The 26,503-nt window shown below is 42.1% G+C and overlaps 1 protein-coding gene across 4 annotated transcripts; it reads left to right on the forward strand.

Moving 5' to 3' along the window:
* Nucleotides 1–1,646: 1,646 nt before the first annotated feature.
* On the forward strand, nt 1,647–21,089 carry LOC118364172 (vascular endothelial growth factor A-A-like). 4 transcript variants are annotated; one of them, XR_008087854.1, is made up of 8 exons: nt 1,647–1,929; nt 3,640–3,682; nt 8,264–8,460; nt 9,033–9,109; nt 9,620–9,652; nt 14,770–15,043; nt 16,317–16,448; nt 19,252–19,267. XR_008087854.1 is itself a non-coding variant. In XM_052489286.1 (7 exons), exons 1-7 carry the CDS (start codon nt 2,281–2,283, stop codon nt 19,271–19,273), a joined length of 573 nt encoding a protein of 190 aa, XP_052345246.1. In that variant the 5' UTR covers nt 1,647–2,280; the 3' UTR covers nt 19,274–21,089. The 4 variants fall into 4 exon arrangements, 2 of the variants coding, with proteins under 2 accessions (XP_052345246.1, XP_035601342.1); XR_004821527.2 differs by lacking the exon at nt 19,252–19,267 and having other exon boundaries at nt 1,647–2,349; XM_052489286.1 differs by lacking the exon at nt 14,770–15,043 and having other exon boundaries at nt 1,647–2,349; nt 19,252–21,089.
* Nucleotides 21,090–26,503: the final 5,414 nt, after the last annotated feature.

Raw genomic sequence — 26,503 nt, forward strand, 5'->3', positions numbered from 1 at the left:
TGCTGTAAAATCATATTAGTTCACTGATAAATGATGGGTCAAATTACTCCACAGTGTCCTCTACAGGTTAACAGTATGAGTGCAATGAACAGAGGGTGAAATACATTAGCACCTGTGACTTGCCGGTCAAACCATAATCATCCCATAGAAGAGTAAATAACACTTCACTTTTTGGGGGATTCTATTTAGGTGACAAGTAATATAGCCTCTTCTGACCAAATGCACATGTAGCCACCACAGACACAAGCACATACAATGACAACTCCCCTTCACAGAAAATATTGAGGAAAATCTGAGGGAAAGCAGACGTGTCAAGAATATGTATATTAGAATAAATGCAATATGCTGTGGTGCCAGATACATTCTTGTTATATCAATATATTTATATATCTAAACCCATGCCAGATGGGAAAATCTGTGTGTGAGTGTTTGTAAATGGTATGTGGAGTATTTCCAGTCGCCTCACCCTTTGCTCATTAAACATTAGTCACAAAACCTTTCTATGCTCTACAATAGTCATTTGAATGCCAGTCATACTTTGAATAACTGTACCTTTCCATAGTTGGAAATATACTCTTAAGTCTATTTGTTCTGTCTCCACAAATCTAAATATAATATTTTGTATTTACAAATTCTAATTCTGTGTTTGACTATTCTCTAAAAGGTTACTTTTAAAATACGAATAACTTATCCATGTAGGGGAATAAACTGTGTTGTTTTAATCAACACCTTGCTTTGTGTATGTGAATCATAGATGGGGAGTGCTGGGCTGGACAGAGTTTGCGCTCATTAAATCGATATTGAAACTCCTTTAGAAGCCTCAGGAAGCTAATCAACACAACAAGGTCCTCAGCCCTGGGGCTGTCCTCGCTATGGATCCTGACTCACGTGAGAAAGAAAGGAGAAAAGATAACAACGAATGAGGTGAGGGAAGTTGGAGATGCCAGAAACCATGGAAACTATGTGGAGTGCCTCCACTAAAGCAGTGTTTGAGAGAGAGAGCAGTGACCCATCGCGGTGATGGCGGAATTCTGGTACCATGTTCTAGTGAATGGGGAACATGCATCCCTCTACTGGGGCACAAAGGGATGTAGTTGGTGCAGGGGAGATGAGATTTAGATGGAAGTTAACTTTAGGTGGAAAAGCGATTCCTGCACTAGTCCTGGCCTAGCCTGATTCTAATGGGGTATTTTCACATTATTTAACTGTAACTGTCTCACTTGCCAATACTTATAACATACAAAAACCGTTGGTTGCAAAATAAAAAGTATGTAAATTATAATATTTCCACAAAATGGTAAAGGCTATCACAAAACAATTATTTGTAGCTTTTGAATGATTCATTGTAGCCAGAAAGGCAAAAAGAGACCATGAAAGGCACCAACAACACAACTAACTATTGGACATTTAATACTTACCTTTTTAAACGTGTCATGTATTATATTTTGCGTCAAAGTTGTGACTTAAACACTCACCAAATCGCACAATGTGAACATCACTGTTAAATATTTTATGGGAGCGCGCCCACCACCCTTTGCCTGCCAACCAGTACCGCCCACATTGGTGATCTAGCCAATGAGCGCAAGCGTCATCATACTGTAGACACGTCCGATTGCTAAAGGGAATAGCTCATGATCATAGAACAGTAAACGCGCTTACACGAGCGAGAAACGGAGGTGTGTGACAAGATCTCCCTATTCTGCGCCTGGACGTCCAAACCTTGAAGAGAAACAAAGTCATAGTAAAATACATTTTAAAAATCAAGACAAGGAAAGGGAGACCGTTTCAAGGAGGAATGCTAACGGATCACTTTGCACCGGCAAACGCTCACACTACTCTGATCAATTTGTAATAATTCAGCCGCCGCTTTCACACGGTGAAGGCAATGCGTAAAGTTGCATTCAGAAGTTGGTGAAAGTTGTCATCCTGGTGAGCAGATAATAGGACGGAGATGTTCAGTCCATTATGGGGTTTCTAATGTGGATGTAGAATATAAATCTTGGAAGAGTCTTCGGATGACCGACGCATTTTGGATGTTACCTTTGTTTTGGGGCTATTCTCTGAGATTCCTTAGAGGCGGTTGCAATACAAAACAATAAAAAAGGATTCCTCTCAGGTGGCACATCTGCCATGTTCGGATGGATTAGATTTTTACTATAACCAAGATTATCAAGAAATTGTTGTTTTTTTTTTGTGTGTTTTTTCTTTATTATTGTGTTTGATCCAAACGACAGCTGAAATTTTAGTACAACTGTCCAACTCACCTTCGGAATTACAATCATGAACATTGGCAGTTTTGTACAATTATTATTTGCAGCGCTTCTTCAGCTTCATTTGTATGCAGTTAAGGTGAGAATTATATTTAAATCGGAGAGGGGGATCAGATGCGTCCGATGAATTAAGAATATAATGCTGTTCATGTTTCATTAATGAGGTGATCGCCCTTGTCGCTCAATCTCGTCACTTGCTGCTCGGTCTGTAGGTCACTTATAATGTATTCACTTTCTGTGAATCATAGGCCTAAAGAGGTTTATGTCACTGTTGAATTGTTAATCCTGACGTTTGACATACATTTTGGTCTTTTTAGGGAAAAGTGTCATAGGCCTATCCAATTAACGCTGCATTTTCTATTATTATTAGGCTATTATTTGTATTATAACTTTTGAAAATGCACAATGCACCTGGCATTAATGTCAACAAAATAGTAGGCTAGGCTAAATCGGAATTTTGAGCGACGTGAAATGAGTTGCATCATTACACTAGCATAATCCAAAATCACGACAATATGTTGTCGTGATTTAATTCAATTGGATTCCTATTGAATAAAATCACGACAACATGACGTCACTATTCCTACTGGGCACACACTGGTTGGACCAACGTTCTTTCAATTGAACCAACGTGGAATAGAGGTTGAATTGATGTGTGTGTCCAGATTCCAATATTTGTCATGTATTTGCTCTAGTTTGTAGACTAGTCTACTGTAATGAAAAGCAAAGTCCAGACGACCCGTCTCTTGAGAGCGCAAGGATAGTGCAAACCTGTTGGCCCCTAACCGAATAGCCTAGTTGATCGCAGAGGGTATAAAGTGTCAACATGTATTTCACTCCGTACTCAAGGCTAATAATAGCCCGTTTCTATTAAAATTAGGCCTTGTTCATTAAAACATTCGCTCAAATGTTTATGATAATCAGTACAACCAGTAAACGCTAACAATGAGCAACCCACCTCACTGTCTTTCATCTATCAAATTAAATCGGCTTCTTTCTCACGCAATATTGAAGAGCTGTTGCGACAGTCTACGTCAGGTGATAACGTGACTGAAGCGCTGCTGTGATGCCATTTTCTCTCTGCACTTGCCCATAGGCGGGAAAATATTCAATGAAGTAGGCTAGCTGTCATAATAAAGGGGAATGTATTGGAGTCTTGCTGTATAACAAGCTAATGCCATACATTGATGCATGGCTTAATGATTGTGCGTGCAATTACATTATGGAAATCACATATACATAATTCAGCGGGGCAAAACTGCATTGCCTTTTTAAAACGTGATGCATAGCCTACCATAGAAAACATATGCATGACATAAGATAAAACGTTAAGCTTGCTCTAATGGCTTACATGTTTGCATTTTTACAGACAGCCCACATACCCAAGAACGGGGAGAAGAGTAAACATGACGGTAAGTGCCGAATGTACAAATGTATTACAAGTGCAATATTGTAGAAGTTTATTCTCAGTGTTTACCTTTATTGGGGTATTTGGTGTGTGTGTAGCCACCTAGTGGACATATTCTGAATCTGGATTTTCCCAGAGCGGAAGTTCAGGCCTTCAATGAAAATGTTTTTTTTTTACAAATTGGCTGTTGCACATGGCTATTGTCATAACAAAATCTTTACATTGTGTCAATGCTCCCTCTCTATCAGTGAGAGAATATGAGTATCATATAGGACCCCATGGTACTATATTGAAGTCTTAGTGGTGAGTCCCTGAGTGAAAGGCTTTACTTGGGACTTTGGAATTACCATAAAAGTGTGTCTGATCCAAATAGTATTCTATATGTTAACAGACAAGGCCACTGCATGAATTCATGTTTTATTTAGGCTTTTTCTTCCTCCTCTTGTGATTTGGGAACATGGCAAACACATGGTCAGGTTGTATCGTTTATATTGGACAAAGCATGTCTGTATGCATGGTTATGTTTGTTTATTGACAGTGACAGAGTGTGTTTCACTTGTTAGCTGTGTTCAAGGCTAGCCATGCTAGTCAATAGTGGACACAGACAGGTTACTCACTGTGATAGGTCAGGGACTCGTCCTCAGCAGAGAAAACACAGGAATTGAATTGTGGTTGTTTGTTATTCGCAGCACAAGGGCAGCGACTCCATTCCTCTTCTCTGACACCTGTGAGGGGCTTTTGACCTTCATTTCACACGCACACACACACACAGAGAGAGTGCGAGATGCAGAGAACCTCCACCCTCTCTCGCTTCAGTTCTCACACACACAGTCCCGCATGTCAACAATACTTCCCCTCAAAACATACTCTCACTAAGACACACTCAATCTCAAAATACGCAGAGACAGAATAACCACATCCTCTATATCTCATCTCCCCTGCACCAGCTAATCCTTTTTGCCCCAGTAGAAGCATGCATGTTCCCCATTCACTATAACATTGTACCAGTATTCTGCCATCACAGCGATGGGTCACTGCTCTCTGTCTCAAACACTGCTTTTAGTGGAGGCACTCCACATAGTTTCCAGGGTTTATGGCGTCTCCGACATCCCTCACCTTGTTCGTTGTTGTCTTTTCTTCTTTCTTTCAAACATGAGACGGGATCTATAGCGAGGACATCCCCAGGGCTGAGGACCTTGTTGTGTTGATTAGCTTCCTCAGTTTAATGAGAGTACAGCAAACTCTGTCCAGCCCAGCACTCCCCATCTATGATTCACATACTCATACACAAAGCAAGGTGTTGAGTAAAACGACACGGTTTATTTCCCCTACGTGGATAAGTTATTAATGTTTTAAAAGTCACTTTTTAGAGAATAGTCAAACACAGAATTAGAATTTGTAAATACAAAATATAATATTTAGATTTGTGGAGGCAGAACAAATAGACTTAATAGTATATTTCCAACTATGGAAAGGTACAGTTATTCAAAGTATGACTGGCATTCAAATGACTATTGTAGAGCACAGAAAGGTTTTGTGACTAATGTTTAATGAGCAAAGTTTGAGGTGAATGGAAATACTCCACATACCATTTCAAAACACACACACAGATTTACGCATGGGTAGGATATGTAATCGATATAACAAGAATGTATCTGGCACCACAGCATATTGCATTCATTCTAATATACATATTCTTGACACGTCTGCTTTCCCTCAGATTTTCCTCAATATTTCCTGTGAAGGGGAGTTGTCATTATATATATGTGCTTGTGTCTTGTGGTGGTTGCTTGTGAATTTGGTCAGGAGAGGCAATATTACTTGTCACCTAAATATAATGTATTGGAGTCTTGCTGTATAATAAGCTAATTCCATACATTCCATACATTGATGCATACCAAAAATGATTGTGCATGCAATTACATTATGGAAATTATATATACATAATTCAGGGAGGCAAAACCGCATTGCCTTTTCAAAACGTGATGCATAGCCTACCATAGAAAAAATGTGCATGACATAGGTAGGGTAAGACGTCAAGCTTGCTCTAACGGGCTTACAGACACACATACTCACACAATCACATTAAAACAAATGTTGCCTAGGTACTAGAACGCTGCTCGATAGAGTGTGAAGCAGCAGCTGTGCAGAGGGAGACTGGGGCTCCGCGGAGCCAGAGCAGCACAGGGAGACGTGTTGGGCTGGTGACCTTGGGCTGTAGACTATGGCAGTGAGACAGACAGACAGCCTTTCTCTCCCCACAGGCCTACAGGCTGGCCTGGGCTTCTCCTCTGAGAGCAGGTGCTGGGAGGGATAAGGGGAGGTAGTGGACACCGCATCTGCTGACCAGGCAGGTCATCCAGGGGCTAGCAGCAGCGGTGCATGGTTTGAGAAGGAGTAACAGAGCCAGCTACGGCAGGCAGTGGTGTGTCAGGATGTTGTTGCAGCATTAGGCCGGAACTGACCAGGCCGACTGGTTAAGGGGTGGGCTGTCGGGGGGGTCACATGTCAAAGGTGAACGCTGGCACCGCACAGCCTGAGGTCATGGGCTCCTCGGATTACCTGGGGGTCAGGAGGGGGACGGGGTCGCTGGGAAACCAGTCCATAGGATGGAGGGTGGGTGATTATTCTCGGATGGAGACAGGTAGGTTTAGTCAGCATCTGAGGAATTGTGGGTTTTATGTATATGGTGTGTGAGTGAGTTCAGATCATGTAGCTTAAACGCGTGGATGTGTTGTAATTGTCCCTGTGTGTGGGTTTGAATGTGTGGTGCTTTAGGGCAGGAACTGGTTTGGGTTTTTACTTTACCTTCTATACCGATATTTGAATGTTTGGTTTGTTAAATGTGATATGCTATGTGTCATGTCAATTTGTATAGTTTACTTGCTACTTGAGTCATCTCTCTCTGCGCCACTTTCCACACAGACCTAGCCACGCCCCCTGTCACTCAAGGAGCGCATTTGAGGTTAATCAACCACGAGACACTTGAGTTCAGTCTGCATGGTCGATGCAGCACATGCAACAACGTTAATGACAACAATGCTTTTTTCACTTTGCGTCTTATTATAAATCCACTAGCGTTCTATAATGATACTATTAGTTTGTGTTTCTTACATCAGCAAACAGCTAGTTTGTCTTTTCTTCACAAGTTGCCCTAAATCTTGTGAGATGCTAATTGCTAGCCGCTAATGCTAATAAATGTAGAGTAAGAGCAAATGTAGCTAGCTAATACAGCCTGATAATACCAGTGATGGTGTAGACTTAAATCAGCATGTTGTTTGTGCAACAGTATCTTCTAAATCAAAGAGGAATATACAAAGCAAGAATATATTAGCTACATGAAGTAGCCAAAGCTTATAGGGTCCCCTAGGAAATACTTATCAACACTTTAGTTCCTACCCTGTCACAATAACTCCTCCCTGGCATTTTAATTCATTGTCATCTCAAACAACACTATTCAAAGTGCCCACTATTATATTCTAACTTTAGAATTAGAATAGTCATTCTATTTCCATGAGTCCAACAGTTTGAGTGCCCCTGGCTATCTGTAAATAAAATAAAAACAAGAACATGTTCCATCTGTTTTGCTTAATATAAGGAGTTTGAAATTATTTATACTCTTACTTTTGATACTTAAGTACATTTTATCAATTACATTTACTTTTGATACTCAGGTATTTTTAAAAACAAATACTTTTAGACATTTACTCAAGTAGTATTTTACTGGGTGACTTTCACTTTTGGGTACTTTTTCCACCACTGCAACTGAGTGCAGGAAATGCAGAAATGTTAAAAGTGCAGAAATTTGTTTTGGTTGAAGTTGAATTGAACAGTATAAAACAATAACAAAGGATAAAGACCCATTGAAATCACTTAGAATGTATGTGTTGCCACCCTAGAATCACTCACTACTCATAAAGCAAATGTTGAACTTTTATTATTCAAAAACTAAAAAATACCGTCATACCGTCCATTTAAATTTTTTTTTTTACCGTGATATAATATTTTGGCCATATCGCCCAGCCCTAGGTGGGCTTTAGACAGCTGTGAGCACATGCGCAGGTTTGACACTTTTGTTTTGTTTTGCCGGGGGACATTAAGATCCTTGTCAGCACAATAGTCTGCTTTGTTGCATCTGAAGCCACATATATGTGGCTTTGTTTATCTGCTTAGCTGGCTTTAGTAATGGGAACCACTCAGGAAACAAATGCCTGTACCTTTTGACGACCACAAAGGCAACACAAGTACTCTCTTCCACTGCCCAGCAGAACCAGAGCAGATGGGGGGGTGACAGGGCATTCTAGGAAATAGAGGAGGCATGGAGAGTTAGGATGAAGGAGAAAAAGGCACACAACTGGGGAATGAGGGAGGAAAGAAGGATGAAAGAGAATGCATTGGAGAGTTTTACAATGTGGAGAGGTTGGATGTGCTGTACTCTACAGTATAGCAGTTTTGTGGTAGGGTTGCCACTGATGTTGCTGTCTTCTTCTCAAGGAATCTCACTGTTACTGACAGTTCTCTATGGCACAGTGAGGATGAGAAGGAAGCCGTACTGATGTTCTCCCTCTGCTCTTTCCTCCTGCAGTGGTCCCGTTCATGGACGTGTATAACAAGAGCATGTGTCGGACACGGGAGATGCTGGTGAACATCTTCCAGGAGTATCCAGATGAGATTGAGCACACCTACATCCCCTCGTGCGTGGTGCTCATGCGCTGCGCTGGATGCTGCAACGACGAGGCGCTCGAGTGTGTCCCCACGGAAACAAAAAACGTTACCATGGAGGTAAGCGCTAACTCCAATTCTCGCCGGGACCGGTGAACAGGGGACTTGTTCAACACTCTCTCTCTCATTCCATCTCTCCTATCACTTACAACCCCCTCTCTCTTCCGTATCTCTCGGTGTCCTTTCTCTCTTCCATTCCTCTTCTCACTGGTTATCTAGGTCTCTCTCTCTCTCTTGCTTTTCTCTCTGTCCCATGGAAAAAGTGAAGCAGCAGGGGCCTAGCATGTCAGCTATTTTGTTTACCCTTGCACACCCTGTTTACGCCCCTGTTTATGTGGTTGAAGTCTCTCTTGGCCACGGTCAGGTGTCAGGACTTACTGTTGGCATGAGCCTAGGGTGGAAAGGAATAAGATATAGGAATGTGATACAGCACCTGCCTGGCTATGGTGTCGGCCTATCTTCCTATCTTGTGGTCAGCTAGTAGTCAGACTGTGGCCACTATGTCAATGGTCAGAGCAATCACTCGCTAAGAATCTCTGAGGTAGTAATGTTTCGGCAGAGGAATTTGTTTTGGGGGATTGACCCTTTTTCAATGTGAATTGTAATGTTTCATATCTTATGTTTCTCTACAGGTAATACAAGTGAAACAGAGAGTATCGCAGCATAATTTTCAGTTAAGTTTCACAGAACATCGAAAGTGTGAATGCAGGTAAGAATCTTTTCTCAGGTCTATAATGATTTCAGGCTTCACTGTTTTGCTTACTGGTTAAAGGTCCAATGCAGCTGTTTTTATCTCTATATCAAATCATTTCTGGGTAATAATTAAGTACCTTACTGGGATTGTTTTCAATTTAAATGTTCAAAAAGAAACAAAAATAGCTTATTATTTTGCTATTACTCTCTGAGTAGGGAGGGGGAAACTGAAAACGAGCTATTATTGGCAGAGAGATTTGGAAATCTCTTTCTTATTGGTCTATTAACTAATTAATTTAGGCCAAAACTCCATCCCACCAAAACAGGCTGACATTTCAGTCGGTCTTTTCAAACACCTCTTACACTAAAAGGGCATTAATCATCATTTTTACAGTATTATTCCAACCTCATAGTGTGGAAATATATATAAAACATAGGAAATCATGTTTTTGACTGCACTAGGCCTTTAATAAAAAGCTAAATATAAAGCTAAAGGTTTTGTTCTCTATTTTCCTCTTAATTTCAGACCAAAGCCAGAAGTTAAGGCAAAGAAAGAAAAGTAAGTACATGTTTTGCGTTGTTATTGTTACGAGTTATTTGTGGGATGAGGGGAGGGAGCTGTCTGTGTTCAATTTGGCTTCCACTCTGATATTCAAACTGTCAAAACAACTCTATCTGCCAGTCCCAAAATATCTGAATATTTTGATTGACCAGTTTCCCAACCAATCATCATCCCGTTCCCACAGATGCTTTAACTTAACACAGAGGGCTAGGACCTAATCCTCCCGAACCAATAAGTATTCATGTATTCAGTATTCCTCATGTTGATTGGCAACATGCAGATGAGAAGAAGCCAGCTGGACACTGTGATACCAACAACAATGTGGGGTAGTGCTAATGCTAATGGTAATGGTGAAGCTACAGTATCTTTTACCCCTGCTGCACTGAGAAGTCAGCAGCTGCCATGCTCCTGCTGATAGGACTGAGTCGATCATTTTAAAGGGTGGTGAGAGGAAGTGTTAGGTTGCCTTCTACTAGTGATTGGGATTATCAGCACCTCATAGGCTCCTACACCACACCACATAGCCCTGTCTCTCTCTTTTTAACATAGCGAGGGAGGGGGATGCCTAGTTCTCCATGTTCCCTTCACACCTTGTGGGAGTTAGATGACTAGCAGCACACCTTATGGGGAAAAAAACAGCCTCTCTTCTCTATCTTTACTGGTGCTGATAAGATCTTTTTTTTTATGTACGGGGTTTGTTTCAGTTTGTCTTCCTCCCAGGGTCTGTTTGTTTTATGGCGGTCGGTTTAGTGCTATACTATGTGGCTGTAAGAGTTGGGTTGAGATAGTTAGCTAGCGCCAGACCACCCGTCACTGACCGGGCTGTCCAGCAGCCTTCTTCTTAGCTCCAGTTGTTCATGCCTGACCCTCGGCCCTAGTGGCTACTTCCACACTGTAATCATTGCAACAGGTGTCATTCAGTTAACCCATTTTTATTTTTAAAGTTCTAAATAATGGATGAGCCTGGAGACAGAGACGCAGTGGACGTGGTTAGTTACAGGCAGTGTGGAGGGAGGGAAACAGACTGACGGTCAGTGTTGATGCAGGGGTGTGTGAGAGGTGTGTGTGTGTGTGTACATGTCTTTTGCCACCTCAGCTGCAGCTGGCACGTCAGAGGACCTCCCTTGTTTTAATTGGATAAGAACCATGCAGGGTTAAAGCCCCATGGATCAGAGAAGGAGAGATGGGATCATGTTATCTACCTGAGAGGGCTAAATCAAATCCATTTGTCATGAGGCTGAGCTGAGCCTTGTCCCTGCGTTGTGCCACACACACCTCTGCCTGCCACCCAGCACGTAGGCAGACAGCTCACCCGAGCCAGGCCAGGGTGGAGTGCAGGGAAAAGACAGGCCATTCATGAGCTCAGACACACCCTCAGTCATTCACTCAAATGCATACTGTACATAATACTAAAGACCAGGTATTCCCAAACTGGGTTACACGCGCAATGCCGTCGGGGGCACAACAAAGATTGCCTTTTTTAATGATTATTATTTTATTTGTTTTATTCTTCACATTTTCAAACAGTCCATTTATATTTTCCAACGGGGCTATACATTACGTTTTTTTGTCTCGCCTGAGTAGCCTCGTTTCACTGTCAAAAATAAAATGAAACCATCTAGTGGTCAGTGAAATAACAACACAATGTCAAATATATGTAGCCTAGTCAAATAATGAACATCTAATCACATTAACCTTTACTCTCTCATGGGAATTCCACTAACGGTCCGTATGTAGCCAAACGTAGCTGCTGCTCATTCCTTTTGCTCGAAAATTGATAAATGGTTAAAAAAAAGGTATGGCCCTCATCCATAGAGACACATACCAGCTCTACTGCTACAACCAGTAGTACTACACCTCTCGACGACACAAGTTGTTCTGCTTCCACGAGCACATCTAAAGCTAGCATCAGTAATTCTACATTTATTGTTAGCCCAGCTAGCATGGACATTGACAGTTTTACCCGTCAAAGCACTGAACAACAGACAGGGACGTTGGACCATCGAAGAGGTTCAAATATGATGAGAACTACATTGATTTGGGGTTCACTTATATTGGGAGTAGTGCCTTTCCTCAGCCACAGTGTGTTATATGTGCAAAAGTACTATCTCACAACTCAATGAAACATTTAGAAGCAAAATATGCCATTTTTTTAGCGAGAATCTAGATGACTTTCGAGTAGTAAGCCATGTATAAAAGCAACAGATACCATTAATAAGAAGGGAATAGAAGTGTCTTATATGGTGAGCTACCGAGTGGCTAGGACAGGCAAGTCCCATACTATTGTCTTAATTCTTCCTATGGCTGGGACAATGCTGGGGGAAAAGGCAACAAAAAAAACTATACAGACAATGTCTTCATCAAACAACACTGTTTCACGACGCATCAGTGACATGGCAGTAGATGTTTTGAAACAATTACTGTTTCACATACAAGCCAGTGAATTATATGCGTTACAGCTGGATGAGTCAACAGACGTGGCGGGCCTGGCACAGCTCCTGGTATATGTTTGTTTTGTTTACGGGGGTCAATTAAGGAAAACATCCTCTTCTGCAAACCACTGGAAACCAGGACAACAGGAGAGGATGTTTTTAAAGTACTGGACAGCTTTGTGGCATCAAATGGACTTTGGTGGTCAAGATGTGTTGGTATCTGTACTGATGGTGCAAAAACCATGACAGGGAGACATAGTTGAGTGGTAACGTGCGTGCAAGCAGTTGCTCCCGACATCATTTGGGTACACTGCAGCATCTACCTAGAGGCTCTTGCTGCCAAAGGGAATTCCTGACAGCTTCAAAGACGTTTTGGACATGACAGTGAAAATGGTTAACTTTGTTAAAGCAAGGCCCCTGAACTCTCGTGTATTTTCTGCATTATCCAATGAAATGGGCAGCGACCATGTAACGCTTTTACAACATACAGAAAGAAGTGTGCTGGTTATCGAGGGGCAAAATATTGACACATTTTTTAAATTGAGAGACGAGCTTAAAGTTTTCTTTAATGACCATCATTTTTACTTGTTTGACCGCTTGCATGATGACGAGTTTCTCACACGACTGGCCTTTCTGGGTGATGTTTTTTCTCGCCTGAATGTTCTGAATCTAGGATTACAGGGACTCTCCACAACTATATTCAATGTGCAGGACAAAATTGATGCTATGATTAAGAAGTTGGATCTCTTCTCTGTCTGCATTAACAAGGACCACACACAAGTCTTACCATCTATGTATGATTTTTTTTGTGTGCAAATTAACTCAAGTTTGCAGACAATGTCAAATGTGATATAGCGAAGCACCTGAGTGAGTTGGGTGTGCAATTACGCAGGTACTTTCCCAAAACGGATGACACAAACAATCTATATTCGTTATCCCTTTCATGCCCTGCATCCAGTCCACTTACCGATATCTGAACAAGAGAGCCTGATCGAAATTGCAACAAGTAGTTATGTGAATATTGAATTTAATCAGAAGCCACTGCCAGATTTCTGGATTAGGCTGCACTCAGAGTATCCTGCCTTTGGAAAATCACACTGTTAAGACACTGATGCCCTTTGCAACCACGTACCTATGTGAGAGTGGATTCTCGGCCCTCACTAGCATGAAAACTAAATACAGGCCCAGACTGTGTGTGGAAAATGACTGGGACTCTCTCCAATACAACCCAACATTGCAGAGTTATGTGCATCCTTTCAAGCACACCCTTCTCATTAACCTGTGGTGATTTTTTTCACAATTTTCTACGAACAATTAAGGTTTTATATGTAAGATGGTTAAATAAAGAGCAAAATTATAGATTAATATTATATTATTATTTGTGCCCTAATCTTATAAGAGCTCTTTGTCACTTCCCACGAGCCGGGTTGTGACCACAGCTCATTCTTATGTTTAATAAATGTATCGTATAGTGTGTGTGTGGCAGGCTTGATGACAATGATGACAAAAAAACAACATTTGAGAGTGTGCTGACCCGGGTGCTAGAGGGGGTACGGTACGCAGCTGGAGGTAGAATGTTTGAAAGGGTACGGGACTATTAAAAAGTTTGGGAACCACTGCTCTAGACACATACTTGGGGCTCTATTTTAACAAACCTAACGGAATGGTAAATATAAGAGCAGGCGGTAGCGCTATAGGTTAAGTGGCTTAAATAACAAAATGAAGACCTATCTTTGCTAAATATGTTAACTTTTACCCATTTGCAGTCCACATTGTTCTAAGTAATTGTATGGCTTAATAGCGTTCACATTTAGGGGCTAGGCCTACTGTAAATTGCATTATAGCTGAGCACGGATGTGCCAAACATTGTCAATAAGCAATATGAAATTAATTATTGATTTGGCCTACAAAGAGAACGAATAGTTATAATCAAACTTTTTTTAAATACAAATAAAACAAGAAAGGTGAATCATTCTAATAAGATTACATGTTTTTTTAAAACAACAATAAATAATTGTAAAATGTAGTGATATCGTAAAATCGGCAGGATAAAAAAGAAACTCATCGCTATTGAACCAGCCTTCGTTATGGTACGCTTAAGGGAGGGCTTGGGTTTTGAACATATGATGTAGGTTGAGCTTCCTCTGTCAACATTCATGCCATAACCAACTGCGTTACCGCTAAAACCAGCTTTTGGTTGGTCTTAAATATCCCTATCAGCACTGCCTGAAATTAGCACTTTGGATCACGCCTAAAATATTTCCTCCCATCTGAGCGCAAGCGTGCTGATATAAAACGGGTAAATTACCGAACCTGGCGTTAGGGCCGGAAAATGTAAGTGCTCTGGTTTTTACATGACAAAATTGCAAACTAAAGCGCATTTCACAGTAGTACTACCTTAATGCCAGACAAAAGTAGAACTCTCGATATGCATAGACTGATTTACAAAGGCAACAGTGGATGTATTTACATTGACACACGCATTTACATTGAGACACACACACACACACGTTCAAACAGGCATCGATCCCACTGCTAATGAGGAGACTAGATTAGAAGGGAGATGCCCGACTTGATTGATTGTCTCCTCTTTGGCCTAACCTCTATTGATTGAACTCTGTACGATTGTCCCTGCCTCCACTTAGGTGTCTTTTCTCTTTTGCCCTGTTCTCTATTTTCTAGGGGCAATGACCAAAAGAGAAAGAGAAAGAGAAAGAAAGAGAGAGACGCTGGCACGATGAGGTCTGAGGCCTATGCCAGCGCCTCTTCTGTGGCGTGTCTGCACATGGGCACTATGTCTCTCTTGACGGTTGGCTTGATTTTGGAGGAACTTGTTTGTATCTTGTAAAATGCAAACCTCTTTTTGTTTGGCATGAGGAGGCTCCATTTTTTTTAAAGAAACCTTTTTTTTTTGTCTGGCGTATGCACCACTTAAGCCCGTGGCGAGGGCAGTAATGTGAGTAACGTGAGTGAGAACTGTCAGGTAATGATGATGTCTGTATGAAGCATGGCTGTCTACCACCCCCTCACTAATCCATGGCAGCAGGGTCGATGCCATGTTGAGGCTACACGCTGCTAGGAGTTTGTTCTCTGTTTCTCTGTTGCCTTTTTGTTTTAGCAGATAGGTGGAACCAACACTATTGTCTTACATTTCTACCACAATAGTGCCAATTGGTTCGGTTACTTTAAGTACAGACAGGCTTGGCTCAGTTTATGTTTGATAAGAGTTATTGTCACCTTGAGTGGTAACCCCGAAAAGGGCTGCTTGGTTCATGCTTTTAGACGGGGAGGTCTTGAACGTGACGCAGACGTGATCTAACCTCACAGAGCTAGTAGAAATGACGGCCAACTGAATTGTCTGTAACAAAGCGTAGCTTCATCTCGTCTGGTCTCGTCTGGCATCTCATTGTTTTGTCTCACATGTTCAACTCCATAAAAGATACTGCATCTTTAAGCACCAGCGATGGCATCTACTTTGACTTTAAACTAGGCTAGTGAAAGTAATACGATTAGATTGTCTTTGATCTGTATTTTATAATCCTTACATTGTGCTTGAGCCTGTGCTTACTCAGCCAAGCCATCATTCTAATGTCATCCTAACATCCCATTAATTTGTGGCAATCATGTGAGCATGTCTGTAGGGTAATTGTAGTGGGAAATATAGGCAGATTTAGGGAGGGAGGGTTTTTAAAGATGGCTGCTCCCTTGTGAGCATGTCATTGGATGGATCGGGAAGCAAATGCTATGTTTTCTTTGTTTCTGCTGTGGCCTTTACCTTATCACATGCACCTGTTTTGTGTGTCTGTGTGTGTGGTTGTTCGTGTGTGTGTGTGTGTGTGTGTGTGTGTGTGTGTGTGTGTGTGTGTGTGTGTGTCTACATGATCATGGGTGTATAAGTGCAAATGTTCTCATTCAATGTTGCTTTTCATATACCCAATCACACATGTGCTTGTCATGCCATTAGAGAGGATGAATGAAAGAGTGTGTGAGTGTATGCAAGCATGATGAGGCACGTGTGTAGAAAAGTCTTTACATGTGCTCTCTTTCTAACCCGATCACAATGCTCCACAACCTCAAACAACCTTCACACCACCCAGCGGCTGCAGAAGTATTGAGCTAATGTTGCTCAAATGTTCGTCCAATGTTGGTGTGTTGGGGCGGGGGCTCTATAGCTGGATACGCTCTATAGCTTAGACCTCTCTCTCTCTCCCTTTTTGCTTCCCTTGCAGCCACTGTGAGCCTTGCTCAGAGAGAAGAAAGCGCTTGTTTGTGCAGGACCCTCTCACCTGTAAATGTTCCTGCAAATTCACACAATTAGACTGCAAGTCAAGACAACTTGAGTTAAACGAAAGAACTTGCAGGTTTGTTTACGAAACATTATGATAAACAACGTGACTTGATCTATACTCCATTCACCCACATCTACATCCATCCACCTGTTTGCACTTCTGTCATTTGCTTGATTTTCTTCTCCTGCTGAGAAATGCATGCTTCTCACTTGCTTATAGAATATGTTTTTGTTTGTATAGAGAATTGTGTGGGACTATGTTTGCTTGTAAGTGTGTTTATATTGTTTGTTGTCGTGCGTAATATTCCGATACTCTTCTTAACATCATCCTTGATGTTAGAACTGTGACTCTATTATTGTGTGTTCTATGAAGGTAGTATATTATAGCTAGCTAGTATAGTGTATTCCCTTTGCATGGTAGACACTTAAACTAGACAATACACAAAAAACAGCCCATTTCTCGCTTTAGATTCCCTTTATATTAATGCAGTATCTATATTATACAGTGGGGCAAAAAAGTATTTAGTCAGCCACCAATTGCGCAAGTTCTCCCACTTAAAAAGATGAGAGGCCTGAAATTTTCATCATAGGTACACTTCAACTATGACAGGCAAAATTAGAAAAAAAAATCCAGAAAATCACATTGTAGGATTTTTAATGGATTTATTTGCAAATTATGGTGGAAAATAAGTATTTGGTCAACAACAAAAGTTTATCTCAATACTTTGTTATATACCCTTTGTTTGGCAATGACAGAGGTGAAGACTTACAGAAAACATTTGACAAGGTTTTCACACACTGTTGCTGGTATTTTGGCCCATTCCTCCATGCAGATCTCCTCTAGAGCAGTGATGTTTTGGGGCTGTTGCTGGGCAACACAGACTTTCAACTTCCTCCAAAGATTTTCTATGGGGTTGAGATCTGGAGACTGGCGAGGCCACTCCAGGACCTTGAAATGCTTCTTACGAAGCCACTCCTTCGTTGTGGTGGTGTGTTTGGGATCATTGTCATGCTGAAAGACCCAGCCACGTTTCATCTTCAATGCCCTTGCTGATGGAAGGAGGTTTTCACTCAAAATCTCACGATACATGGCCCCATTCATTCTTTCCTTTACACGGATCAGTCGTCCTGGTCCCTTTGCAGAAAAACAGCCCCAAAGCATGATGTTTCCACCCCCATGATTCACAGTAGGTATGGTGTTCTTTGGATGCAACTCGTCATGTTTGGAGGACAAAGAATGCTGAGTTGAGTTTTTACCAAAAGGTTCTATTCTGGTTTCATCTGACCATATGACATTCTTCCAATCTTCTTCTGGATCATCCAAATGCTCTCTAGCAAACTTCAGACGGGCCTGGACATGTACTGGCTTAAGCAGGGGGACACGTCTGGCACTGCAGGATTTGAGTCCCTGGCGGCATAGTGTGTTACTGATGGTAGGCTTTGTTACTTTGGTCCCAGCTCTCTGCAGGTCATTCACTAGGTTCCCCTGTGTGGTTCTGGGATTTTTGCTCACCGTTCTTGTGATAATTTTGACCCCACGGTCAAAATGGAGCCCCAGATCGAGGGAGATTATCAGTGGTCTTGTATGTCTTCCATTTCCTAATAATTGCTCCCACAGTTGATTTCTTCAAACCAAGATGCTTACCTATTGCAGATTCAGTCTTCCCAGCCTGGTGCAGGTCTACAATTTTGTTTCTGGTGTCATTTGACAGCTCTTTGGTCTTGGCCATAGTGGAGTTTGGAGTCTGACTGTTTGAGGTTGTGGACAGGTGTCTTTTATACTGATAACAAGTTCAAACAGGTGCCATTAAAACAGGTAACGAGTGGAGGACAGAGGAGCCTCTTAAAGAAGAAGTTACAGGTCTGTGAGAGCCAGAAATCTTGCTTGTTTGTAGGTGACCAAATACTTATTTTTCACCATAATTTGCAGATCAATTAATTAAAAATCCTACAATGTTCTGGATTTTTTTCCTAATTTTGTCTGTCATAGTTGAAGTGTACCTATGAAAATTACAGGCCTCTCATCTTTTTAAGTGGGAGAACTTGCACAATTGGTGGCTGACTAAATACTTTTTTGCCCCACTGTATATACTAAATTCTAGCACCAAGCAAGATGTGTGTAGGGGGTTGGGTTTTATGTGTGTGAGACAGTCCGCACTATATTGGGTCAGTCTGTAGTAATGCCCATTTATTCTGACCCACACTTACCATCCTACTTATCATCTCCCAACATAGTCTCCTTATCTTTTTCCCATCACTACATGGATATATATATAACCACCTGCGTAGGAGGGGAATTTTAGCATCCATTGTTGTTTTTAACTTCGACCAGTCTTGATCACACAAATTGGACAGACATGTTTATAAGTCAGCACAGTACAGGACTCAAGACAGAACTAACTCATGCATGACACTAACACTCAAAGGGAAAGTGTTTCTCGTTTCTAATGGTCCTACTCATAAATCCTACGAGGCGAAGCCCTAAACGCAATTACTAATCGGGGATTAAAACTCCATCTCCATTGGTTGCAAATGACGTCTGTATTCAGTCAGTGGTCCAATGGAGATCTGACTGCTTCCGGGGAAACTCTCACAAGGCCCTGTGTTGATGACCTCCCTTGACACTACTATATACATCCTGACCTTTGAACCTTAGGGGCCCCCCACACAGTGTGCTGGATTTAGAGAGCCACACATGAGTGGGGTGACCAGCGACATGATTCCAATTGGTCATGGGTCAGGGGAGGAAGAGGGAGGGGCTGCAGGAGTTTTCCACATTTGCAGTGATGTGATTTGCTCAAGGCTACACCCCTGCTGGGAGGAGGATTTGTTGCCCATCTTTTAACCTACTGTCTGTCATGTCTTGTCATCCACAGATGTGACAAACCAAGGAGATGAGATGAGATGAGGAGAGGGAGAGTGGGACAATGAAATGAAGGAATATTTTCTTGGCACAGCACTTTGAAACCTGAGGACGCATTCCCTGGATGGACAGAAAATTACAACGCAAGAAAGAACGAGCAATCGAGAACGATGGAGAGAGACTGAGATAACAACATGCTGTTGTATATTTCTAAGATATATATATATATATATATATTCTAAAAGGACAATGACGATGTGTATTGCTGCTATGAAAAATGAAACATTATAAAGCGAACGAATGCGCCACTGTCTGGCGTGTGAATTGGACAAATGTTTAGTTGCCAGGGTGTTTGGGCCTGAACGTGGATAGGACAGAGTTTGTCAGAATACATTTTATTTTATTTAACACTTCACTGGATCTTGGTCTGCTGTGGATATGAGTATCTTAAATATAGCTATATAAAAATGAAGCGAAATTGTGACCATAACTTCACTGAGAGGTGCAACGGGAACATGTTTCTCCTCGGACCTCTGAAGGTCTAGAGAACTGTCAGAAAGCAGAACTACTTCCTCTACGGGGTGAAGTTTTTGTCACCACTGTATCGACTAACACCAGATAGGACTCGGTGTGAGAATACTTCTAAAGGGATATTAAATGTAGGTATATATGGAGACGAGAGAATACTGAACTTGATTCCATCTTCCGCCAAGGAACAGTGGCATTTAACTCACCACTGTCAAAATCAATGATCTCTATTTGCTTTGTTTAATGTCTTCATTTGTTTTCCAAAGATATAATTGCACACACACATTAAAGAATAGTCCATTATAGAAAAAATAACGATGTGTATATACTTACCTAATATCCCTTCGTGGGGCGGCAGCGTAGCCTAGTGGTTAGAGCGTTGGACTAGTAACCGGAAGGTTGCGAGTTCAAACCCCCGAGCTGACAAGCTACAAATCTGTCGTTCTGCACCTGAACCCACTGTTCCCAGGCCATCATTGAAAATAAGAATCTGTTCTTAACTGACTTGCCTGGTTAAATAAAGGTAAAATTAAACTTAAAATAGTACACTACATCTAATTTATAATGCTAGAATATTTTCAGTATTCTGTGCATTTAATTTATATATTTATATACAGTGTTATGGTCGATATTGATTTTACTTCTTCACTTGGCAATGTTATCACCAATCTGTTTGGAAAACATTGAAAACTGTAGACGTATTTCTTTTCTTTTTTTTTTAAAGAAGGAAAAAAAGAACAGAAAGATAAAACTTCAACATTTCCTGAAAATGAGATATTGTATGTTTTGTTGGGCTAGAGGGGCCGGGAGCATGTGTCTTGATTTTGTTACAAACGAACCCCGCCACAAACATGTTTGTAAAAAGACGCACAGCCAACGTTGCAGTTTTAAGCTCGAGTCGGGACATGTGTTTTTGTACTTGAGTGCCCGAAGACACGTCATGAGGAGGACTGAGGGCGTCCCACTGACCTTGGTCATCTTGGGCAAACTCCACAGTGAGAGACTGAGACTCTGGCCAGCCCAGTTTAGCCAGAACAGGACTTGACATAGTGGGGAACCAGGAGCAGTAGAGGGAGATGATGCTCTCTACCCTTTTATGAAAAAAAGAAACATTCTATTTGTATTTCAGTGTCAGAAATACTTTTTTGTTTGTTGTATCATGTACAGACACATTTTTAGTATATTTTCACATTAATATATTTATTGGTGCTGTAAAATTATCCATTTTACAATAGTAACATCATTTTTTGTTTTTAGTGTAACTATTAACTATATTTATTTAGAAAATATATTGTTTTTTATTAAACAGAAAATGAAGATCTCTTTGGAAGCCTATCTTCAACTGTTTTGAAATGACCTCTGACATTTTGATGAATCTAAAAATAATTTGATCAAGAAACAATACAACACAATCCTACTTTATTAATCCTTCCTAAGCCAATTGATAAGGCATCATAAGAGTACAAGACTACATTAAAATACACACAACGCAACATACAGGTATCTGACGAAATAAAGGAAACACCAACATAAAGTGTCTTAATAGGGCGTTGGGCCACCACAAGCCAGAACAGCTTCAATGCACCCTGGCATAGATGCTACAGTTGTCTGGAACTCTATTGGAGGGATGCAACACCATTCTTACACGCAAAATCCCATCGTTTGGTGTTTGGTTGATGGTGGTGGAAAACGCTGTCTCAGGTGCCGCTCCAGAATCTTCCATAAGTATTCAATTGAGTTGAGACCTGGTGACTGAGACAACCATTACATCGTTTTCATGCTCATCAAACCATTCAGTGACCTGTGGATGGGGGCAGATGGGGGCATTGTCATCCTATGGGGAGATAGCCATAGTTTCCAAAATAATGGCTGAAATGATGGTCTGCCCAGCATGACCCTAAGCATAATGGGATGCTAATTGCTTAATTAACTCAGAAACCACACCTGTGTGAAAGCACCTGCTTTCAATATACTTTGTATTCCTCATTTACTGTAATCAAGTGTTTCCATTATTTTGGCAGTTACCTGTATGTAGGCCTACATTCATAAAGATTCAGAAAGTACATTACATTAAGCACTGATGCAATACAAAGTGCAGTACAAAGTGCAATACAGTTCCTGGAAGTTTACATTTTTCCCACAATGCCCCAAATGGGACCATAGGTCTCGTGGTCCTTTGCATGATCAAATCAAATCAAATTTTATTTGTCACATACACATGGTTAGCAGATGTTAATGCGAGTGTAGCGAAATGCTTGTGCTTCTAGTTCCGACAATGCAGTGATAACCAACAAGTAATCTAACTAACAATTCCAAAACTACTGTCTTATACACAGTGTAAGGGGATAAAGAATATGTACATAAGGATATATGAATGAGTGATGGTACAGAGCAGCATACAGTAGATGGTATCGAGTACAGTATATACATATGAGATGAGTATGTAGACAAAGTAAACAAAGTGGCATAGTTAAAGTGGCTAGTGATACATGTATTACATAAGGATGCAGTCGATGATGTAGAGTACAGCATATACTTATGCATATGAGATGAATAATGTAGGGTAAGTAACATTATATAAGGTAGCATTGTTTAAAGTGGCTAGTGATATATTTACATCATTTCCCATCAATTCCCATTATTAAAGTGGCTGGAGTTGGGTCAGTGTCAATGACAGTGTGTTGGCAGCAGCCACTCAATGTTAGTGGTGGCTGTTTAACAGTCTGATGGCCTTGAGATAGAAGCTGTTTTTCAGTCTCTCGGTCCCAGCTTTGATGCACCTGTACTGACCTCGCCTTCTGGATGATAGCGGGGTGAACAGGAAGTGGTTCGGGTGGGTGATGTCCTTGATGATCTTTATGGCCTTCCTGTAACATCGGGTGGTGTAGGTGGCCTGGAGGGCAGGTAGTTTGCCCCCGGTGATGCGTTGTGCAGACCTCACTACCCTCTGGAGAGCCTTACGGTTGAGGGCGGAGCAGTTGCCGTACCAGGCGGTGATACAGCCCGCCAGGATGCTCTCGATTGTGCATCTGTAGAAGTTTGTGAGTGCTTTTGGTCACAAGCCGAATTTCTTCAGCCTCCTGAGGTTGAAGAGGCGCTGCTGCGCCTTCTTCACGACGCTGTCAGTGTGAGTGGACCAATTCAGTTTGTCTGTGATGTGTATGCCGAGGAACTTAAAACTTGCTACCCTCTCCACTACTGTTCCATCGATGTGGATAGGGGAGTGTTCCCTCTGCTGTTTCCTGAAGTCCACAATCATCTCCTTAGTTTTGTTGACGTTGAGTGTGAGGTTATTTTCCTGACACCACACTCCGAGGGCCCTCACCTCCTCCCTGTAGGCCGTCTCGTCGTTGTTGGTAATCAAGCCTACCACTGTTGTGTCGTCCGCAAACTTGATGATTGAGTTGGAGGCGTGCGTGGCCACGCAGTCGTGGGTGAACAGGGAGTACAGGAGAGGGCTCAGAACGCACACTTGTGGGGCCCTCGTGTTGAGGATCAGCGGGGAGGTGATGTTGTTGCCTACCCTCACCACCTGGGGGAGGCCCGTCAGGAAGTCCAGTACCCAGTTGCACAGGGCGGGGTCGAGACCCAGGGTCTCGAGCTTGATGACGAGCTTGGAGGGTACTATGGTGTTGAATGCTGAGCTGTAGTCGATGAACAGCATTCTCACATAGGTATTCCTCTTGTCCAGGTGGGTTAGGGCAGTGTGCAGTGTGGTTGAGATTGCATCGTCTGTGGACCTATTTGGGCGGTAAGCAAATTGGAGTGGGTCTAGGGTGTCAGGTAGGGTGGAGGTGATATGGTCCTTGACTAATCTCTCAAAGCACTTCATGATGACGGAAGTGAGTGCTACGGGGCGGGGCAGTAGTCGTTTAGCTCAGTTACCTTAGCTTACTTGGGAACAGGAACAATGGTGGCCCTCTTGAAGCATGTGGGAACAGCAGACTGGTATAGGGATTGATTGAATATGTCCGTAAACACACCGGCCAGCTGGTCTGCGCATGCTCTGAGGGCGCGGCTGGGGATGCCGTCTGGGCCTGCAGCCTTGCGAGGGTTAACACGTTTAAATGTCTTACTCACCTCGGCTGCAGTGAAGGAGAGACCGCATGTTTTCGTTGCAGGCCGTGTCAGTGGCACTGTATTGTCCTCAAAGCGGGCAAAAAGTTATTTAGTCTGCCTGGGAGCAAGACATCCTGGTCCGTGACTGGGCTGGGTTTCTTCTTGTAGTCCGTGATTGACTGTAGACCCTGCCACATGCCTCTTGTGTCTGAGCCATTGAATTGAGATTCCACTTTGTCTCTGTACTGACGCTTAGCTTGTTTAATAGCCTTGCGGAGGGAATAGCTGCATTGTTTATATTCGGACATGTTACCAGACACCTTACCCTGATTAAAAGCAGTGGTTCGCGCTTTCAGTTTCACACGAATGCTGCCATCAATCCACGGTTTCTGGTTAGGGAATGTTTTTATCGTTGCTATGGGAACGACATCTTCGACGCACGTTCTAGTGAACTCGCACACCGAATCAGCGTATTCGTCAATATTTTTATCTGACGCAATACGAAACATGTCCCAGTCCACGTGATGGAAGCAGTCTTGGAGTGTGGAGTCAGCTTGGTCTGACCAGCGTTGGACAGACCTCAGCGTGGGAGCCTCTTGTTTTAGTTTCTTCCTGTAGGCAGGGATCAGCAAAATGGAGTCGTGGTCAGCTTTTCCGAAAGGGGGGCGGGGCAGGGCCTTATATGCGTCGCGGAAGTTAGAGTAACAATGATCCAAGGTTTTACCACCCCTGGTTGTGCAATCGATATGCTGATAAAATTTAGGGAGTCTTGTTTTCAGATTAGCTTTGTTAAAATCCTCAGCTACAATGAATGCAGCCTCCGGATAAATGGTTTCCAGTTTGCAAAGAGTTAAATAAAGTTTGTTCAGAGCCATCGATGTGTCTGCTTGGGGGGGGATATATACGGCTGTGATTATAATCGAAGAGAATTCTCTTGGAAGATAATGCGGTCTACATTTGATTGTGAGGAATTCTAAATCAGGTGAACAGAAGGATTTGAGTTCCTGTATGTTTCCTTCATCACACCATGTCTCATGAGGTTAGTTCTTCTTACCAGAAAGATGTTTGTTTCTGTCGGTGCGATGCGTGGAGAAACCCGTTGGCTGCACCGCATCGGATAGCGTCTCTCCAGTGAGCCATGTTTCCGTGAAGCAGAGAACGTTGCAGTCTCTGATGTCCCTCTGGAATGCCACCCTTGCTCGGATTTCGTCAACCTTGTTGTCAAGAGACTGGACATTGGCAAGAAGAATGCTAGGTAGTGGTGCGCGATGTGCCCTTGTTCGGAGTCTGACCAGAAGACCGCCTCGTTTCCCTCTTTTTCGGAGTCGTTTTCTTGGGTCGCCGCATGCGATCCATTCCGTTGTCCTGTTTGTAAGGCAGAACACAGGATCCGTGTCGCGGAACACATATTCTTGGTCGTACTGATGGTGAGTTGACGCTGATCTTATATTCAGTAGTTCTTCTCGACTGTATGTAATGAAACCTAAGATGACCTGGGGTACTAATGTAAGAAATAACACGTAAAAAAACAAAAAAGTGCATAGTTTCCTAGGAACGCGAAGCGAGGCGGCCATCTCTGTCGGCGCCGGAAGATCCTCCTAGGTCCAACTGGTGCTTTAACCATAAAATTAACATTTAAACAAAAGAAGCCGCAAAAGGTTTTGATCTATTCATACTTAACAGTACATGAATGGCAGATGTACATAAAAAAGTGATAGATTCACTTGGGGTTCGATTCAATCCGCATCGCAGAAGTCCCGTGCTATAGCGCGATTGAAATGTAAAGGTCATTTCCGATTGAGCCAACATATGCAGTGTTTACCGTGAATGCAGTTCTTGTAAACATTACCTTCACATTACAATCACGCTGTAGCACTATAGCCCTTGGTTAAGTGGTCAGCACCTCAACACAACTTACAATGAACAACAGAGGAGAAGAAAATAAACTCCCTATTAATGTCAGAACCAAGCATTGACTTTGTGCCATATGTCAAATAATTTACCCAAATTGTTCGCAAAGAATCTCTGAAACAGTGGAGGTTTTTTTTGTCATGAGTTGTTTGTGATTTTTAAACCAAACCTCTCTAATTAGAATCCGAAAGTACAAATTGCTATGTGGTTATGTAATTTCATGCATTCTACCTCCACTAAGAAAAGATTAGCAGTGGCTCTCTCTTAAAATAAACCTCAGAGAGAGCAGGAGGACGGAGGAAGGAGGGAGCCTATTGTATTGGATTTTATTTCACATCTTCCTCTTATTCATCCTCCTCCCTCCATCTCTTCCTTCTTCCTCTGAGTTGGTCAGCGTCAGCATGCCTGTGTACTACTGTAGGTCATTAATCACATTTAGTAAAGTAAACTGCACACTGGCACTAAGAAATTGCTTAGTCCCGGAACAACATGGAAACGCTGACCCAACCACTCCAGGAAATGCCTGATGAGGCCTGTATTTGAATAACATTCAGATAACGTTCAGGTAATGGCTAACCACCAGGTTCTGGATCATTTTAACTTTGTATACGTAAAAGGAAGTTTCAACTTGATTCCATAGAAAGTGTGGTTTCATCTATTGTTTCACAAGTGCCTCACTCACCCTAGTATTGCATCATGAGGCCTACACGAAGGGAGTTTCTGTTGCTTGTGGGTGTTGTCTGCCAGGAACCAAAAATATTCCCTTT

Source organism: Oncorhynchus keta, chromosome 31, assembly GCF_023373465.1.
Source record: "Oncorhynchus keta strain PuntledgeMale-10-30-2019 chromosome 31, Oket_V2, whole genome shotgun sequence".
NCBI classification, from domain to species: domain Eukaryota; kingdom Metazoa; phylum Chordata; class Actinopteri; order Salmoniformes; family Salmonidae; genus Oncorhynchus; species Oncorhynchus keta.

Coding starts and splice junctions, on each gene's coding strand:
- LOC118364172 (XM_052489286.1), top strand. CDS start 2,281: ATGAACATTGGCAGTTTTGTACAATTATTATTTGCAGCGCTTCTTCAG. Junction 8,461..9,032: donor CAAAAAACGTTACCATGGAG/GTAAGCGCTAAC, acceptor GTTTCTCTACAG/GTAATACAAGTGAAACAGAG. Junction 16,449..19,251: donor TTAAACGAAAGAACTTGCAG/GTTTGTTTACGA, acceptor TGTCATCCACAG/ATGTGACAAACCAAGGAGAT.